Genomic DNA, 19,918 nt, shown 5'->3' on the forward strand with positions numbered 1-19,918 from the left:
AGAAAGTGAAATATATTATAAGATGATACTTTATTTATTAATAATTGATATGAGTGACTTTCTTATGAATAAAAAGATTAATATGATAATATAATAAGAGGATATAGCAACTATTAGGTTGACTTAGACAGAGCTTAAGGAAATCAATGTAAATCACTAACTCAATTTATAATTTAAATTTTTGGTACTTAAGTAATAAGTATTAAAATCTTGAACATTAACTTATTTATTATATTATTCACTATTTATTTGAATTAATCTATATCTATACTTGCTACATGTAAAGACAAAACATGGTGTAACTTCTACTATGATATAACTTTTACTTTCTATTTTGCCCTTCATGATTATTTAATTTTTACAAGAAAATCATATAATTCTAATTAATCACCACCAACACATTAATTAACAACATCTCTCACCTTAAACTATACATTATCATGAACACAAAAAATTATAATATAAAGTATATCAAATATAACAAATATATTCTAATTATAAAAATGAAATATATAAAATTTGAATATACAGTACTATATATTATTGACCTGCAGAACTAAAGTGCATGTACATACTAGTAATAATAAAACATAAACGATAAATGATAAATGATGAATGATGGTATTAAACTTATACTAAGCAGATATTTTTTTCTCTAAAATCTTTTGGAAAAATATTTACTCCTATTTTTTTTTTATAAATTTGTGTAACTACAATATCATATTTTAAAGTAAAAAAAAAAAGCTTATCCATACTTGTCTTATCTAACTAAACATTTGTCTTCATATTTCAAACAAACAAAACGAACTCCAAAAAATTCTCCTATTCTGGAAACTGATCAAACTTCTCTCTTCCACAACTCATGGAATCCTCTGCCATTGAACAACGTCTTCATTTTGGAAATATGGAATATGGGTACTTCTTATTCCATCTTTCTTTCTATTTTGTATTTCTTCATAAAAAGATCCAATTTTTATTCATGTTTTCAATATCATAGCTTTTTACATTTTGCTTTGATTTATAGGTGCAAGCATTATAGGAGAAGATGCATGATTCGTGCTCCATGCTGCAATGAAATCTATTCATGCCGTCATTGTCATAATGAAACAACGGTATCTCTTGTTCTTTTTTTTTTCCAATCATTTTCTTATGTGTTTCAGTTCAAAACTCTTTTCTTTTTGATTTTATCTGATATGGGGTTGTGTTATTTTCATCATTAGAGTATGCAGAGTCATCTTTATCGACACGATCTTGTTCGCCAAGATGTTAAACAAGTAAGTATAGGGAAATGGATGAGGAATGATATTATGTACATTAATTGTTTATCTTTACATCTTACTTTTTTTAAGAGATTAATGGCAGGGAAAGGGTCTATGTTGAGAATTTGAGATGTATGTTTTGTTAGAATATTTTAGAGCCACAAGAATTAGAACATAGATACACTTTGAATCTCAAATTTTGGCATGCAATTTTGCATATGGAAATACCAAACTCCGTAGGAATCCAAGTTTACTAACATAAAATAGGAACTTGTGATCATGCAAAAGAGAATTTATGTGCAAAACCTCGTGGTCTCAATGGGGCAACAACAATAGATGTATGATGAGAATAAGGGCCACTCCTTGTGTTTATAATATGAGATAACCTACCCATAGAAAACCTATACAGAAGGCCCACAAACCCCTAAGAGGAGAATTTATGAGTAGGAAGGCTCGTACACTCGTTGCTTTAAGGTTTTGGATCACGGTCTTGGTTTTTTGCCATATCATGAGATGATTATACTCAATCTATTTTTACATTTTATTGTTGTTTCAGGTTGTTTGTTCAGTTTGTGACACAGAACAACCGGTTTGTATCTATTCGTAGTTTGATTTGAAACTTGGATTGTTTCTTTTTGGGGATGGCAGCACGATTTTATTTCTGCTTTTCACCTACTGTTTATTTTGAAGGTTGCTCAAGTTTGCACAAACTGTGGTGTCAGAATGGGAGAATATTTCTGTGACATTTGCAAATTCTTCGATGACGATGTAATGGCTCACTGAATAATTCTCCAGTATCTGATTAATTTTTCCTCTTTGGGGTTTTAATAGTTCTCGGAGATAGATTAGACTGATAGTTGTCATTTGGCGTTTAATCCTGAATTGTGATTTATAATCTTTGTTTTCTCTATGATTTATGCAGACCGGGAAACAACAGTTTCATTGTGATGAGTGTGGGATCTGCAGGTGTGTTGGCTGTGTTTGAGTAGATTCTTCTATTATGTCCTGAGTTAAGTTACCTAAATTTATGACATGCTACTACTTTTGGTGTTGTAATTTGGAAACAGGGTTGGTGGTCAAGAGAATTTTTTCCATTGCGACAAGTGTGGTATGCATTCATCACCCAATCACCATTCTGTCTTCGAGCTTAACACTCCTTTATTTTCTGAGCTAATGTCATATTTGATAGATTTTAATGATCGGAATACTACGTAGAATTGCATGTTAAGTGCATATTCCATGAATCAAAAGAATTACCATGCTTGCTATCAAGTATCAACCTCTTAATGAAACCAGATAATCAATATAGCTATTGTGTATCGGTAAACTCTGTATGCTGTTTTCTTTCACCTTATGCCATTCCTTTAATATTGCTCTCTTTTCAGTTGTTACTTTGTCGTATCTTGTACCTTCCAGAAGCAGTTTTTTTAGTTGGAACCTGGAACCATGGGTTTTTATTACTGTATGCTAGTTTGTGCTCAAGTGATTTATTATTTCTGGTGCTTTCTCGTTGTTTGATTTCTTCCGACGATTCACTTGATTTTACCACTCATTCGTTGCCGTAAGAATAACTTTCTATGATGGATTGTTTTGTTTCCTCTGGAATCTGGAGCAATGTCTATTACATTAGTAACTGAACAGTACTAAATTTATTCCTCTTCTGTAATGTTAACAAATCAAATGGTCAATGCTGGCAGGGTCTTGCTATTCAGTTACTCTGCGGGGTAATCATTCATGTGTCGAAAACTCCATGAGGCATCACTGTCCCATTTGTTATGAGGTGCATGCTTTGTTCCTCCCTTCCCCCGGCTCACATTTTTAATCAAACAAGGAAAATTTTTGAACCATAGAGAAATGAGAATATTCTGATATGACTTCAATTATGTTTGTGTAGTACCTTTTTGACTCAATGAAAGATACTAGTGTTATGAAATGTGGCCACACAATGCATTTGGAATGTTACCGTGAGATGATAAACCGTGACAAGTGAGTATGTCAACCATTTGGCAATTCTTTGATCCATAAAACTGTAACTGCTAAAATCCTAACTACACTTGATATATGACTTAGGTTTTGTTGTCCCATATGCTCCAAGTCGGTGATAGATATGACTAGGGAGTGGAAGAGAATTGACGAAGAGGTAGCTGGTTAAATCGACCCTTATGTAGCACGTAAATCTGATCGAGAATATTACTTTCGGAAATGTTATACTTCAATCGTGATTTCTGACTTGTTTATTTTTATGCTATATTAGATCGAAGCAACTGTCATGCCTGAAGATTATCGGTATAAGAAGGTAAAATTTTATCCTTGATGTTAAAACTTTTTGGTCAATCCATCTTGTCTTACATGTTAGTCATTAATCCCGATTTCGAGTATGAATGCACCAGTTGCACTTTATACCTATGTAGCAAAGAACACCATTCATATATTATATGGATTACTTCAACTTTTACTAGAAAGATTACTTATCTGATATTTGCATATTTCATTTTAATATGCAATTTTGGAATTTGGTTGAAATGATAAAGAATATTGCTGTATATTAATCTTTGTCATGACAAAAAAAATCAGAACTTGTGTTAGTACTGGCTTGCATAATGTACTAGAATGGAACTAAGGTAGCATCTAATGCAGGTTTGGATACTTTGTAATGACTGCAATGACACAACCCAAGTTTACTTTCACATTATTGGACAAAAATGTGGTCACTGTAGTTCATATAATACCCGAACAATCGCTCCGCCTGTTCTTCCTCAATGACCAGATTCTTGTGGTTCTGGAAAAAAATGTTGCCACAGTTAATCTAGAGCATTATTTAATTCCTCATCAACATTAATGTTGTATTATGCCATAGAAACTTTTTTACTCTTCCACCATGTGGTGTGGACTAATGCACTTGGTATATTAGATATAAGGTTGATTGATATAAACATTTGGAATATTGTTTCTCCATCATGAGATGCTTGTAATGTTTTACTTGTGCTAGTGATATATATTCATATTGGAAGGACAAAATTGATTTGTCTTTGCCATACTTGGTGATTCTTTCCTTGCATAATAAGTCTTCTGTTCCAAAGTGGCCTATATTTTTTTGGATTTGGGAGCATATTTGTGCATTTAAATTTAAGGTTTTGTTTAATTTTTCCCTCATTTTTATAATTGTGCAATTCTAGTTCCTTCATATTTTTTTTAAGAATGTTCTCCAACTTTCCTACTTGTGCAACATTAGTCTTTCTATTCACCAACCCCTTCAATTATGTCATAGAATTTGCTTATATAATCAACAGACTGCTATGTCCAAGTGCTGTTAGGGCTCTGGTTAAGGTAGTTTTAAGGGGCGGACATTTTCTCTCAAAAAAATAAAAGTATATCACTCCATATGTCATTGCTTGTAATTGATCAGAAAACTATTTAATTATTAAAAATTTAACTTAAATACAATTTTTAATCAATCAAAAGTAATGACACATGGAATGACACATTTTTGTGGGACAAATGCTCCCAGTTTTAAGTAGGTAATGAGGAATTTAAGATATCTAAAAGTAGTGAATTTAGATTCCTGATAAGGCTAAGAGTATTCCTAAGCCTTGTATTAAAAATGTGTATAAGAGGGGTAAGAGTTGTGGAACCAGAGAAAGGGATCGAGGGATCCATTGTGTACTTTCCATTCTACTTTTGTAATTCTTCACTACAATTCAATAAGTTCATTAGAACCCTAGCAGAATCTTATTATGGGGTTAGGGGCATTTCCTTTCTATTCTACTCTACTTTTGTGCTTATTTGGTACCGGTGTTCATCAATTTCCAATACAAGATTTCCTTTAGTGTATCTAGCAAGACTCAAATAATAAAATTACCATAATAATATTAATAATGTGTTAATGATAAAATTGAGTTCTCCCATCAAATATCTTTTTTTTCTCTCTTCATAAAACCAGTTTTAAATTCGGATTTTTTAATAGTTTTCTGAAATCCAATGATTGAAATCATATATGATGCCTGATTTCACAGTTGTAAAGATGAATCATTTACAGCTAACAATAGAAATTATGTGCATAGAACACATTTGAAAATCTCAATTATACTTCATGATTATGCTCAATCAAAATGATACTTATCTATCCACCTTGGTATTGCAACTTAGGCGTAGACATGCCATAAAGAACATGAGTTTTGTTATGTGTTTGATCTTATTTATAACATAAGATTAAAAGATACAATATTATGGTTAAACTAAAAATTGTTGAACAAAATAAGGCATATAATGTTCTGTCTACACACCAAACAATGTGCCAGGTAGAGATTTGGTTATCTTCCAAACATGTACAATAGTATGTAATAACTTATAACAAGCACAAGTTTGCATAAGCATCTCATTGGTAAGGATCAAATTGAGAATTTCCGTTTTCATTTAATGAATGATGATCCTTCATATACAATGACAATATGGAGAAAAAGACTTTAGCATTGGCACCACAACCAAATGTATAATGCAGTATAAGCCTACCATGTAGCAAGCATTGACTAGAACTCAGTTCAACATATACACTGGGATTGATCAAAGAGTGTCAAGGAAATGAGCAAAGCTTGAGTACTTGGGCTCCCACCCGACTTCCTGACGTGTTCTGGAATTGTTTAATCTCTTACCTAGAGGATCATCGGTTCCTGCGTATGTACAAACGAATGGCGTCTTCACAATCAGAAGTGTTGTAGCGTAAAAAGAAGAGAAGTTTAATATATACATGTCATAAAGATTCGATAAAGTTTTTAGTTGGTTATTGATTGCCTAACACAATATTCTTTTTTTATCCGAGCTTGAGACCCATTGTGTAATGATTTTCAATAAGTATAACAATAAGTATGACACAGGTAGAGTCAAGGAATAAAAAATGTTAAGATATAAAGGGAGAAAATGGTTTCATTAACATTGGTCATCAATTTCAACTTCACAAATCAAAAAAGGGTAAAATACCTGTAAATTTCTCAAATTTTTTACTGAATTTCCCACTTTGGTTGACTAGATCCATTATTTCTTGCCTGCAAAAATGTAGAAAGGGTGAAACAGTTTTCTTATTGAGAAAAAGAGAGAGAGAAAGATGGGAACAAGTGGACATGATGGTATCAGTGCCTCAAACATTGATCACAACAGTTACAAACAAATATCAGAAAGATAGAAGCAATTACTATATGGATCATAATAGTTGCAAACTTAAAAGGAAAACATGTGACCTTGATAAAGGATGATTATCACAACCCAAAAAAATCTGTCCGCGAAATTTTTTCTTCAAAATTGCAACCGAGAGGGAAGCTGCATCCTGAAGTAGCACATTGAACAAAATATTCAACTTATCATATAATAGCAAATACTAAACGATCAAAAGTAGAGTAAGGAGTCCAATATGTTCTGCAAAAACTATGACCTGCAGTGCATTAAGTAACAAAAATTGGTCTCATGGTGAAACACCGAACACAACAAAATATACATGTATGAGGAGATTAGAAAAATCACAAAATCTGACAATCTTCAGCTGATAAATTCGGATAAAAAGAACTTGAATACCTCAAAACATGTTAAACAAAAACTATAGTTTTCAAGATGCTAAATATAAATAAAACCACTACCAAGTTGACAATAATCTACAAGAATAAAAAAGATGCATTGACATTCTGACCTCATAATGTATAAGATTCAGGATGTGATCTGGACGAAACTCAACACTCCCCTTCTCTAACCAATAAGCATGTGCACCTTTATCTTCTTTGTTTAAAAGGTCAAGGTTGGCATGAGGTACAAACATAATAGAAATAATAATCTAGACAAATTTGATCTTTGAAATCTTAGCAAATTGAATGCTACAAAGGATATATAAAGTCCAGCCAGTCTTACAACAGAACCACCAAACTCCAGCACGATATTTTCAGCATTTAGAAGGACATCAGTCCTGCGACTCCTCCCAATTGGAACGACTGGAGTGTCCTGCAAATAAGGAAATCCAAACACATGAACAAGAAAAGCTGACACAAACATGCACCGAAACACACGAAATGTGATTCTGCATCGTAATAAATCTGAAGATCACTAGGAAAATAAGTGACAAGCAAAAAGAAAGGTCAAGACATACCTCATCACATGATCCATTATCACTACAATCATAAGGAGCAGAACTTGATGTAAATAAGAAAGAACCTTCACCATTCCAGGATAATGCAGCTAGCCTGATTGGTTGACAGTCCCCAACACAATTTCAGAAGAAAAACAGAACTTGTAAACTAAAAAAGTTTTCTTTTTTCCAAATAATTTCAACTATCTCAATTGGTATCATATTTGAAGCCCTTATCAAAACTCATAAGATCAAGATGTAAAGACACAAACAGTAAATGAACTCCTCCACAACAATAAAGGTTTGGCATTTTATCATACTTTGCTCATCTCATTACATATTAATATTATATATATAATACTTTATCTTTTTCTATGTCTTGGTTTCATTGTTACAGCTATGCCATAGAAAAACATTATATATATATATATATATATATATATATACATGTATGGAGTGATTTGGGTGAGAACATATGCTACTAAATTATAAACAAAACAAAATCATAAGTGCTGTTGTACTACTTGTGACTAACACTAACTAGAATCTAAATGAACTGGCAAAATTAACTATCAGTGGATGAGGCTAATAACAGAAGTCCACAGCATTTTATGCAAGCATGTTCCACACAAGTTATGTTTGCATTTGTTAATGTTTCTCGTTTCCAATAATCCTTGTGAAAGAACTTCCAAGTGCAGAGTATTTATCCTAGCAATTTTACAGAACAGTATCATCATCACAATAAGGTTCACATCTTCAATATAGATATGTATCCTCATTTCATACACATGATAGTCTACAGAAACGTTAAAGCCATGTGAGTGTAAGGGGTGGCAACACCCATCTTAGCAGAAGAATGTTCATAAAATGAGACTGTTCGGCTCGAGGACAGAACAGTATGGAACCAAATAAAAAGGAACATGACATTGATAGAGTTATTTTGTTATATTCACTTTGGTTCCACCCATTTTAGTGGAAATAAAGATGTGTTACTTTTTAACTTGTGTCTTGTTCTGTTCTAATAAATGCACCAAACCTAAAATAGAACCCATAGGTGATGTTCCATCCATTAACATGTCCATCAAATGCTACCTAAATCATAAGCATGCCACCAAACTTAAGGGATCAACTTTAAGATTGCTCACCTAAGATCACCATGGTAGTCTGAAGATTGGTAAGGCGGAGCACAGAAAATCACATATGGGAATTTCTGCCCGGCTCCAGTCCATTTCAAAGACGGACTAATACCGACTTTGATCAACTCCTCATGATGATCAGTGGTTACTGTCTGTCCAAAAACATGACAACCTGGATATTCCTGCTTCAATACAAACACAAGTCACAAATGCCAACGAACATGTTTAGCACTATATATTATCATATGATGTAGCACCGATACTTCAAAATGGTTGTCATGCTGATATCTAATATGTATCATATCAGATACTTCAATACTTTTTTTACACTTCTAATTTAAACATCTTTCAGTTATGTTACGATTTTTTCCCATATCAAATATCTATTATATCCATGTCCAGTAAACGTATCCATGCTTCTTAGATTATATATAAGTTTCAAACAAAACTCTTCCAATTCCAAACTCTCATCTTATATTTCACACAAAAATGAAGTATCATCAATTAACATAGGTAACACACATCAGAGCTACAAATACAACAAATTTGGATTGAATCAATGTTCTAAATTGCGGTCGTATTTAACACAGTTACGAAAAAATTCAGCTGCAATTGTAGCCTGATGTCATTGCAGTGACTTCCAAAACCGCAATATTGCGACCGGCGGATTGCAATTATGGATTGTATAGAGATATGAAGCAATACCTGCCTCCATTTCTGAGCTACTAGACGACCAAGAACCCCAGGACCAACAATGAGAAGATCATTGTGACCAATGTGAAGAGAAGGAGAAACCTCAAAATTTTGAGTAGGTGCACTTTGTGAAACATGCAAATGGGTAGCCATGAGAGAGAGATATAAAGATAAAGGTGAAGACTTTAGCCTGATTCTCCAACTGGGTGTTGTAGAGAATAACAAGTTGTTAGAATTAGAACAAGGGAACCCAAAAGGTTGGAACAGTGTTTGATTTTGATGAAAGCCAAAAAGAGTGGTGGAATTGAAGTGGACAATGGTTCCCAATCCCATCAACAACAACAACAACAATAAAAGGATTCGATGTTTTTCAGGTTCATAAGATAAGTGAATCTCTCTATCTTGTTCATTCTTTTGACATGGAAATTAGTGTGAACCAACGATTAGGTAAATGCATACGTGGTATTGTTTGGTTGGAAAAACATGTGAATGACCAATTAGAATGTCACATGTCAATAGGCCTGGATTTCTTTATCAATTTTATGTTTTATATAGTGGTTGTGAATATATGAATCCAAAACTATATTGTAATCTTAATTGTGATTGATACTTTCACTATTATAATATTGTCTCCACCATTCGCTAGTATACAAATTTTGTGCTTATGGGATGGTTAATATTAGTAGCTTTACTTGCTTATAGTAGTAATGTAATACTAATTAATGTAACACAGCAGCTTTCATATATTGCCCTTGATATATTGCCCGCGTAATATTATAAGTTATTGAAGTAGAGTTTGAGTTACCAAGGCTCTTTTTAGGATGAATAAAATACTGTATAAACATTTAAACTTTATGATAATATACTCAATAGATTTACAGGGTAATATATCAAGACTGAAGTATTACAACTAGAATATCTAGAAATTAGTTGTGTTATAAAAATATAAGGGAATATTAGAACAATATAAGAAAAAGATGACGAAAAGTTAGTTTTGGTTGACAATGATTTCCTAAAGAGTTATGTATGATTCTCATTTAGAATGACTTATGTATTAAAGAGATATATTAGATTCTCATTTAGAAGGACTTAATGTATGTCTATTTCACCATTTCAACATTTCTCCCCTGAAGCTTTGTTGTGCTATCTTTCATATATCTTCTTTTCAATTGAGCCTTTGTAATTAGCTTTCATGAATTATTATTGATGTATGAAGAAATCCAAAACTATAGATTGCTTTGTAGATCATAAGGATATAATGATTCCACCATATGAAAAATGATAACATATTTGGCATGCGACTTCATTTGTATGCAGAACTATCATGTATCTACATTGATCAATCAGCTAAAAATACATTTATATGAATAAAATAATTGTATCATATATGACTATAGCATTAGGGTAGGTACTCAATAGTTAAGATCTATATGAATATTATGCCTCAATATCATTGAATCTCATCATTTAGTATTTATTTATAGAAGGCCTCAGAAGGACTGTAATTAAGTTATCTACAAAGTTTCTCTAAAAAACGTATTAAAACATAATTACATTAAGCAATATGGGGAATAAAGTAAAAATTATTTTTAAGACCATATCCACTTATTTCAAGAGTAAGTTTAAAAAATTTACTCCAATCTCAATAATCTATTCTAGAAAAATTTAAAGGTTTAAATCTATTAACTAATTCAAATCAATTATTTCCCTATAATTGATAATTAAGATGTGTAGTAACTTACTCCTAAAGTAATAAGATCCCTCGTACTAACTACATTGTGGTTAATAACAATACCAACTCACCAACTTATATAATACTTTACTAATATTTTGCAAATAAGATATCAACATTTGCATTATAGTTATCAACACTTTTCAGCTAACATTTTTTTTTCTCACTTGGTTAAGACCACTTATAATAGTTATAAGATAAGTTGCAAACATATCTTAATTATCTATCAACATTTTACACCTAAAATATCATCATTAAAGTTACCAACAATTCTAAAATTGCCATATTTTTCCTTGTTGGTTAGACTACATGTAACCTTTAATTAATAAAGGCACATTCAGTACCCAAATTGTTTGATAAGTTAACAACATAGCTAGATTTTTAACTCACCTACCTTAACAACAATCTTGTTGGGGTTTTCCTTTTACTCTAATCTTGGGATCCATAATGAAAATATAGAGAGTAGGATGATTTAATATCTAAAGAATAAGTTTGGTAGAAGAAAATTGCAATTCAATCCTTCAAACATTACCATATAGCACATAATTAGTGCTCAGTGTGGGTGGATCATTCACATGCTGCTTGAAGCATATTGTGTTTGCTTTCATAATTTTTTCACTTGATGCCATAAAGCGATTTATATTTTAAAAGTTGTTTTCAAATGTTAGATTGTTTTGTAGAAAACATATGATAAGATGACTCTTACACCATTAATAAATTTTATATAATAATGATATTTTCATTCTTTTAGTACAATATATATTATGGGTTTAGTTTTCCTATTATACTTAATTATTTTAAGTATACAGTATTAGTATAATTTTTCAGGTAAATATAATTTGTCTCAATTTTCATTGTCGTTTCTTTTCAATTAATAGAACTTGTATTTTTCCTATGTAATAACTGGTTCAAAATTGCTAAATTATTAAGATTGTACTTATTTATTAAAATTAGGAGAAAATAATTTTTTTTAAGATGAATATTTTAAAAACAAAGAAAAACATGTTGAGAAATTCTTTAGGTCAAACCAACTTTCAAACATGGGATAAAATAAAAAAGAGCAAAGACCTATTCCATTCCCTTAAAAAATTTGTATGTATCAATTGATTCCTAAAAAATATATAACCTAAAATGGATCTTATAAAAATTAAATTTTAATCAAATTAGTTATTTTAAGATCTTGAGACAATTTTAACTTACAATTCCGATTTTTTCAATACTAATTTTAATTTTACCTGTTTGGTGATCAAAGTAATATAATACAAAATCTATAAGGATAAAAATGTAAGTTAAAGACAGTAATGTTAGAGTAAAAGGTGTAATTAAATTTTTTTCCTATAGAAAATCATCAACAAAACATAGGTTTATTGATATATAAGATTAACCTCAATGTTATTCTTAACGGAATAACGACATTCTCACTCTATTTTCTATCATGTTATTATTATTTTCTAACTTTTGTTTTTAAATCAAAACAATTTTTGGTTGTTCTTATCAAGGAAAAGAGGGGAGAAAGATAAATGTTATCCAAAAAAGTAGATGATACAATGATGTTTGTTCATGTGAGAAAAAATAGATGTTGGTATTGTTTCATGAGTAATTGTAATAAAATTATAAAATAATATGGTAGCGTAAAACAAGAATAAATATATTGTTTGTCATTGTGGATACTTTAAGATCTATTAAATCGCAGAAAAACCAAAAGACAAAAAAATCAATTTAGGTAAGCGTCATTTATTGAAATGGATAACAATTTTAGTTTGTTACACATAATCATACTTTCCTAATACAAAAAAAAAAACTTAAAAATTACACATAGAAGATATCAAAGTGGCTTGAAAGAGTATTGAGATCCACTCCATATTAATTTTCTATCTCTAAACATTCTTTTCTTTTCACTTCACTCATCTTCTAAATTCTAATGTGGTAGAAGTGGTAAACCCAAACTACATTTTTAGTTAACTTTGATTCCTCTTCCATATCCAAAATCCACATCAAAAAAAGAAATTAAAAAAATAGTAGACCTACCTTCAAAAAAATAATATTAGTCTTAATTTTTCTTTGACTGTATTGTGGGGTGTCTCAAAATCATTGCTTTCTCACTTTTGTCTGAAAAAGTTTGGGTCTTTTGAATTAGCGTTTGCTCATTTCAGCTTTTCCAAGATCAGTGAGTATAGGGGATTTATCATTAGGGTTTTTGTTTCTGTTTGTTTGGATGCTGAGAAAGTGAGGGAAAATGTGGGTTATGGAAGGTAATTATTTGAGTAAATGAGACATTTTTGAGTGATGGGGTGTGTGTTTGGGAAGCAGTCATCAGTGGGGAAGAACACTGCGGCGGCGGCGGAGGAGGCTGCAGGGGAGAGGGAGTGGGAGAGGAGGAGGGAGGAAAAGAGAGAGGAAGTGGAAGAAGCAAAATCTGAAGTTGTTGAGGGTGAGATTGAGAATGGTGGTGGAAATCAGAAGGAGGAGGGTGGTGGTGGAGAGGAGAAGAGGACAAGGTCTTCAAGGAGGCGATCTTCGAAGCCGAATCCGCGGCTGAGCAATCCACCTGGTCATGTTCATGGTGAGCAGGTGGCAGCAGGGTGGCCCTCTTGGCTCTCCAAGGTTGCTGGGGAAGCTATCAATGGATTGATCCCTAGAAGAGCTGATTCCTTTGAGAAGCTTGATAAGGTAAAGGGTTGCTTTTGTTTCCAATTTAAGTATGTTGAACTTAGTTCTCTTGTTTCGTCATGTATAGATTTATCTTTAAGTTTGGATTTTATGAAAATGTGAACTGTTTTAATGTTCTTCATTGCTCATTTATTTAAAAGGAGAATGCTGATTTTACTGTATTTCTCTTTGGAGTTTTATGATAAATATATTATATGGATTTTTTTGCTTAAATGAACTCATTCTTTATGTTGTTCTTTGTTTTAATATAAGTAATTGAATTATCTAAAAATAGTAATATGGATGGAAGTATCTGGAACTTAATTCTTTTGATTTCACATTGTATATGGTTGTGTAGTATTTCGCTTTCGATTTTATGAAAATGTGAGCTTTTTTTATGTTCTTCATTGCTCATTTTCTTAAAATGATGTTATTATATTGCTCTTTGGCTCATAAAAAGTACTTATTCTTTATGTTGTTCCATTTTTAAATGTAAACAATGTAAATACCTAAAAATAGTGATATGAATTTTTGACATGGTTGGTTTCTTTTTTTTCGAACTTTTAAATTGGAATGCATTACATCAACATGTCATCAAGTTATTTACTCTGTCTACTTTCTTGACAAAGATTGAATCTCTAACTGGTGCCTTTGCTATTTTTTCAATAATTCAATAAGATTGGGCAAGGTACATACAGCAATGTTTATAAAGCAAGGGATACTCTGACAGGAAAAATTGTTGCCCTAAAGAAGGTCCGTTTTGACAATTTAGAGCCCGAGAGTGTGAAATTCATGGCCAGGGAGATTCTGATTCTGCGTCGTTTGGATCATCCAAATGTTGTCAAACTGGAAGGCTTGGTGACTTCTAGAATGTCATGCAGTTTGTATCTTGTGTTTGAATACATGGTGCATGATTTGGCTGGACTTGCTACAAACCCAGCTATTAAGTTCACGGAATCTCAGGTATTGGAGTATTTACCTTGCTAAGTGCATGTTCTTTTTGGTTGAAATATATGATTCAAAATTTTAATTTTATTTCTTTGAGTTGTTTCTTGACATGCACCTTTTTCTATGTGATCATGTCTGGGTATTTTAGGTTAAATGTTACATGCATCAGCTATTTTCTGGGCTGGAACATTGTCACAACCGCCATGTGCTGCATCGTGATATAAAAGGGTCAAACCTCCTTATTGACAATGAAGGAGTTCTTAAGATTGCCGATTTTGGATTAGCTTCTTTCTTTGATCCTAATCACAAGCACCCTATGACTAGTAGAGTCGTGACTTTATGGTATCGACCTCCAGAACTTCTTCTTGGAGCCACTGAGTATGGTGTAGGAGTGGATCTCTGGAGTGCTGGCTGCATTCTTGCAGAATTATTGGCTGGAAGACCAATTATGCCTGGTCGAACGGAGGTAATCTATGACTAGTTATGTTTATAGGTTCTCTAGTAGCATCTTTTGAGAGCATAATATGTATTCTCTTGACTGATTCATGATGCTATATTTTTTTGTCCATGGCTTCTCAGTATTCGGCGACTTGATTGTGAGATTTGTGCTTCCGATTATGCTGATACTGTATCCTTTATGCTTTGTAGGTGGAGCAGCTACATAAGATATTTAAGCTATGTGGTTCTCCTTCTGAAGAATACTGGAAAAAGTCAAAGTTACCTCATGCTACCATCTTTAAGCCGCAACAGTCGTACAAGCGGAGCATATCAGAGATATTTAAAGATTTTCCGCCATCATCCCTGCCACTAATCGAGACCCTTCTTTCAATTGATCCAGCTGAACGTCAGACTGCCACTGCTGCATTGCATAGTGAAGTAAGATAATAATTTGATTGATTAGATTGCCAATGTGAAATCAACTTATTCTTGTGGTCTTCTTAAATAGAATAGCTAATTCACCCAAATTATATCTTAATATGATAATATAATAACTATGGATAACAATTTCATAACATATTATTAGCAGGACCCTTCGTATATAAGTTAGATGGCTGTTCTTCCTTTTCTCACCACCCGTGATTTATAAATATGTTTTTATTACAACTACTCAGCATGTGTATCTTTCTGTTAATTATCTAATTAAACTCTCTATCATGAGTTTGTCGTAACATTAGGAGCTCTGAAACTCTGTTACATAAATATCTAAGTGCCAGTTGCAGACCCTAAAAAAATGTTTAATTTTTTTTATTGTCCCTCTCCTAGCGAGGCAGATTGATTCTTTATTTCCCATGCTGCCCAGTCATACTGAGTATAATATACCAAGACATGGTTAGAAAGGTTAAAAACTAGGCCGCATATCCTAGTGAGTTATAGGATTATCCATTTTCATCAAAACAAATTTCGCTGTTTTGTACCAAGCTTTAACATCTCTGTAGTTCTGGTTATTATGCTGCTTTGGAGATTGATTTCAGTTTCCTGTGCGGCTGTGCTCACTAGTTGTGCTTGTGCTCTAATTTGCCAAACCTGGGCATGGCACCCCCTCAAACCCAAGCTTAGTTTTATATCAGCGATATCTGCTTATGTTAATTCCTTACTATTGATTTGTTTATACTTTATAGTTTATACCATAATACTAGCAACTATCAACTTTTATTTCTTAACATGCATTATCTGCTCTTTTAGTCACAGTTATGTGAGTTTTGAATTGCCATGGTTTTGGTTGTTATGCTTCAATTCTTGAACAAATATGGTAAATATCGTTTGGCAACTTAAGGGAACTTATTGATGGTGAACTACTGAACTTCCCTACGATCCACTTTTTTAATTGGTCTTTTCCCCTTTAAACTTTAAAGTACCATTTAGAACAACTTTCTTTTATTTTCATTTTTTAACTCTACACTGTATCAGAAGAAGGGTTGCATGTTTCTCATAGGAAATGCAAGAGATAGCTATAGATTGGCGATTGTGAATAGTTTTACTTTTATGTACAAAATATGACGAGTTGTGCTTGCAATCCTTATAGTGTTTCACTAATTGATGTAAGATTCCTTATTCGATGTTATGTGCTTCACTTTTGCAGTTCTTTACAACTAAACCTTATGCTTGTGAACCCTCTAGCCTTCCAAAATATCCTCCCAGCAAGGAGATGGATGCAAAGCTACGGGATGAAGAAGCTAGAAGGTGATTGAAATTACTTTTGACATCGCAAAAATAATCGTGTGACTATTTTCTCTACTCACATTAAAATATACATGATGGAAAACTTCGAACATACTTTACTGAGTCTCAAGGATAGATGAAATATTTGTTTTTCTATAAAAAAAATTCATAGCTTGCATGTTGGTTATGTTTTGATTATGTTATGCTTTAGTTGGTTCTGCTTTTGTGTCTTTTACTTGTTCATTTCACGTCTTTGTTCTTCCTGTCCCTCAATTTACTTGAGGAAGTTGTAAGGTTTCTATATAACTTGAACATGTCTATTTAGGAATCCTTTCCGCCTTTTCTTTCTCCAACTTTTGATACTTGAGGGAATAGGAGATATTTGTTTTCAAAAAGATAAAATGAAAATGTCCACATTTCAATAATGAATTTCAATGTCACGACTGTAGATTGAGAGCAGCTGGTAAAGCTAATGCTGATGGTGTCAAGAAGTCTCGTCCACGTGACCGTGACCGAGTCGGGAGAGGAATTCCTGTTCCAGAGGCCAATGCTGAACTGCAAGTGAACATTGACGTATGTCAGATAAGACACCTTATTCACTCCAGCAAGTATTTGTTGCTTATGTGGAATTAATAAACTTATGGATTAGCATTGATGAAGTACATATCATCTTGATATATATATATATATAATGGTTTATGTGTCTTATTTATTTGTGGATATTTGATTGATTGAGTTTTATTCCTTCCTTTTTATGTCACAAGTTATTAATTTACTCGGTTAGTCTAATTCCTAGAGGAAGAGTGAGGCTAAGAAAAACCATAAAATGATTAGGAAAGATTTACAAATCATTGTTTTGTCGATGAACATGACTTATGGTAGAGCATTATTGTGTCATTCTATCCATGTAGCCGACCCCACTTGTTGGGATTAAGGCATGGTTGTTGTCGTGGTTATTTGTTTACTGATTTAGAAGAGTTTGCATGATGTCATTTTAAGTGGAAGTTTTGTCTTGGTAAAATCCTTTTTTGTTGATGAAAGTCTTGGTGGAAAACTTTCACCTTCGGTCCCCAAATACCATAGAAACTAAAAAAATCTATTATTGTGCATCTCCTTTTATTTCTATTCCTTCTAATCTTTGTACTTTTCCTTCTAGTAGTGTTCACTCCTTGGTTTGTAGGCATGAAAATTTTCAAACAAGAGCAGTAGTTAGCCTTCCTTTTCCCTCGGGGTCTGTTTGCGAGTTTGATTTTGGAGGGGAATGAAAGAAAGGCTTGGAAGCCACGAAATACACTTATGAGATGACTCTGGAGCCTTCTATTTCCCTTCCTTCCCCTTCAAAACTCAACTGACAAACATGCCCTTGAGTGTTATTATGTGAAAATAAAATTAGTAATCGGTAGAAAGCTCATTCAAGCACAAATGAAGTTACTTTAGTTCAGTTTAAATATTATAGTGATTATTTAGTCTCCTCCTGATATTTCTTTATGTTCCCATATAAATAGTACTTAAATATAGAATTATGCTAAAGCTAAGCTGATTTGGATATTTTGGATTATAAAGTAAGCAGCACATTGTAGATTAACCAACATATGGATATGTATTAGGTTCTTCAGAAGAGTTTTATGTCTTGTATGATTTTCTAGTTTTTTTGTTCTACTGCAATGCATATTCCCTTTATTATTTGTTATTAATCAGTAGCTAATATATTTGCTACAACTGGTGCTTCTTTGGCTTTTGTGTGTTTAAGTAAAAAAAAAGCTTATGCTTTTTAGTGCTACTGTTCAATAAACTAGGTAGCATTGTTAGTTAAATCATGAATGCGGATTGAACTGTTTTAAAGTCATCTTCTGGAATGCATGTTTAGATTAGGAAAATTAGGCGGCAACCATTATAGAAGAAGTGTACTGTTACTGCAACAAAAAAAACTAAGTACATGCTTCCCTCTTGGAAACTTTAGTGCTTTTCCAATTTCAAATAATTCTATCATGGCTTACCTTTGAATCTGAGAAAGAGTATTAATGTTTAACTCTTATTACAGAGACGACGAATTATATCGCATGCGAATGCTAAGAGCAAGAGTGAGAAGTTTCCTCCTCCCCACCAAGATGGAACTCTAGGCTATTCTTTAGGTTCTTCACATCACATGGATCCAGGTTTTGACCCTCCTGATGTTCCATTTAGTTCCACAAACTTGTCACAACCTAAAGCAAATATCCAAACCTGGTCCGGGCCATTGGTTGAACCTGCTCCTGTGGGTGCACCAAGGAGAAAGAAGAAACATGGAAGGTGATGAGCAATATACATACAATTATTTCATCAAAAGATGACTCAAAACATATAAGAATGTTTCAGGACTCATGAGTCAAAGAAAGATATTTGTAGCATAATACCAATCATTTTTAGTTGGTGAAGTCATTGGTATTGGAGTTGAACATTACTGCTATATTTCTTTCTCAATGATCAAAGGTTTATTCTCTATATTGTATATCTTCATTTTTTTCCCTTTAATAAATAGGTTTTGGTAACAGTCTTGATTTTATTTTTCTACCAAATTTTGTTACTCATTAACCTTTGCTTTCCATAAGCCTGTAAACTGTGCAGTACTTCATCATACTATTCCTTATAAGTTTCTTTGGTTTTGTTTCTTATGAATGATTAGGGGCATGTTTATTGTTCAATTGAATAGTTATATGGTTTCATTGGTGAGATATTTTATTGAAAAAATTAATAATAAAATAAATAAATAAATGGGTTTCATCTTTTAAGTTTGCATTTGGATTGCTTGCTGTTGTTGATGTAGAATTTGTAATGCATAGTAGGGGTGAGCATGGGCCGGGATGAGACGGGTTAAGGCTTGTCCTTACTCGGCCCTAAATATTAGTCGGGTCACTTTTTTGAACCTGGACCCGAAGCTAACCCGACCATAAATAGTGACCGGGTCAGCCTTTAAACCCGACCCTAGATCCGATTAAATATAATGCATATTCATTTTAGATAAAGACTGCTCATTATTATTTATTATTATGAATATGTAGTTTTATATATAAAATGATATATGTATTATTAATCATGTATATATTATGGAAAAATTAAAGAATAAATGATACTTTTGATCAAAAATGTATCATTTTACTCTATACACATTTGAGTAGAAACATATACAAACATGATGAGCGAATGACCCAGGGGTGGGACGGGTCGGGTCATGCTTGGTCCCTACCTGACCCTAAATATT

General features: G+C 32.5%; 3 protein-coding genes across 4 annotated transcripts; 2 read left to right on the top strand and 1 right to left on the bottom strand.

Annotated features, from left to right (window-relative positions):
- Window positions 773-4,291, top strand: LOC109334432 (E3 ubiquitin-protein ligase MIEL1-like). Of its 2 annotated transcripts, XM_019570217.1 has the most exons (12): window positions 773-915; window positions 1,025-1,112; window positions 1,221-1,274; window positions 1,816-1,848; window positions 1,950-2,027; window positions 2,182-2,225; window positions 2,327-2,367; window positions 2,957-3,039; window positions 3,154-3,245; window positions 3,330-3,399; window positions 3,514-3,555; window positions 3,897-4,291. In XM_019570217.1, the coding sequence occupies exons 1-12, from the start codon at window positions 863-865 to the stop codon at window positions 4,020-4,022; spliced, it is 804 nt and encodes a 267-aa protein (XP_019425762.1). In that variant the 5' UTR covers window positions 773-862; the 3' UTR covers window positions 4,023-4,291. The 2 variants fall into 2 exon arrangements, with proteins under 2 accessions (XP_019425762.1, XP_019425763.1); XM_019570218.1 differs by lacking the exon at window positions 1,816-1,848.
- On the bottom strand, window positions 5,600-9,659 carry LOC109334431. The gene is made up of 8 exons (XM_019570215.1): window positions 9,204-9,659; window positions 8,508-8,680; window positions 7,384-7,477; window positions 7,128-7,238; window positions 6,934-7,023; window positions 6,491-6,576; window positions 6,234-6,298; window positions 5,600-5,926 (listed from the first exon to the last, which is right to left on the bottom strand). Exons 1-8 carry the CDS (start codon window positions 9,522-9,524, stop codon window positions 5,820-5,822), a joined length of 1,047 nt encoding a protein of 348 aa, XP_019425760.1. The 5' UTR covers window positions 9,525-9,659; the 3' UTR covers window positions 5,600-5,819.
- LOC109334811 (probable serine/threonine-protein kinase At1g54610) lies at window positions 12,890-19,161 on the top strand. The gene is made up of 7 exons (XM_019570773.1): window positions 12,890-13,593; window positions 14,251-14,535; window positions 14,669-14,986; window positions 15,169-15,396; window positions 16,601-16,701; window positions 17,130-17,253; window positions 18,722-19,161. Exons 1-7 carry the CDS (start codon window positions 13,210-13,212, stop codon window positions 18,971-18,973), a joined length of 1,692 nt encoding a protein of 563 aa, XP_019426318.1. The 5' UTR covers window positions 12,890-13,209; the 3' UTR covers window positions 18,974-19,161.

This window comes from Lupinus angustifolius, chromosome LG19 (assembly GCF_001865875.1).
Source record: "Lupinus angustifolius cultivar Tanjil chromosome LG19, LupAngTanjil_v1.0, whole genome shotgun sequence".
In the NCBI taxonomy this organism is placed as follows: domain Eukaryota; kingdom Viridiplantae; phylum Streptophyta; class Magnoliopsida; order Fabales; family Fabaceae; genus Lupinus; species Lupinus angustifolius.

Excerpts from the sequence above, each read along its gene's own strand:
- LOC109334431 (XM_019570215.1), bottom strand. The coding sequence starts at position 9,524 with ATGGGATTGGGAACCATTGTCCACTTCAATTCCACCACTCTTTTTGGC. Across the intron at positions 8,681-9,203 it reads TAGCTCAGAAATGGAGGCAG|GAATATCCAGGTTGTCATGT; the intron begins GTATTGCTTCAT and ends GTATTGAAGCAG. Across the intron at positions 6,577-6,933 it reads TGAATCTTATACATTATGAG|GATGCAGCTTCCCTCTCGGT; the intron begins GTCAGAATGTCA and ends GTGCTACTTCAG.
- LOC109334432 (XM_019570217.1), top strand. The coding sequence starts at position 863 with ATGGAATCCTCTGCCATTGAACAACGTCTTCATTTTGGAAATATGGAA. Across the intron at positions 1,849-1,949 it reads TTTGTGACACAGAACAACCG|GTTGCTCAAGTTTGCACAAA; the intron begins GTTTGTATCTAT and ends TTTATTTTGAAG. Across the intron at positions 2,028-2,181 it reads GCAAATTCTTCGATGACGAT|ACCGGGAAACAACAGTTTCA; the intron begins GTAATGGCTCAC and ends TGATTTATGCAG.
- LOC109334811 (XM_019570773.1), top strand. The coding sequence starts at position 13,210 with ATGGGGTGTGTGTTTGGGAAGCAGTCATCAGTGGGGAAGAACACTGCG. Across the intron at positions 13,594-14,250 it reads CCTTTGAGAAGCTTGATAAG|ATTGGGCAAGGTACATACAG; the intron begins GTAAAGGGTTGC and ends TAATTCAATAAG. Across the intron at positions 16,702-17,129 it reads CGGGATGAAGAAGCTAGAAG|ATTGAGAGCAGCTGGTAAAG; the intron begins GTGATTGAAATT and ends TCACGACTGTAG.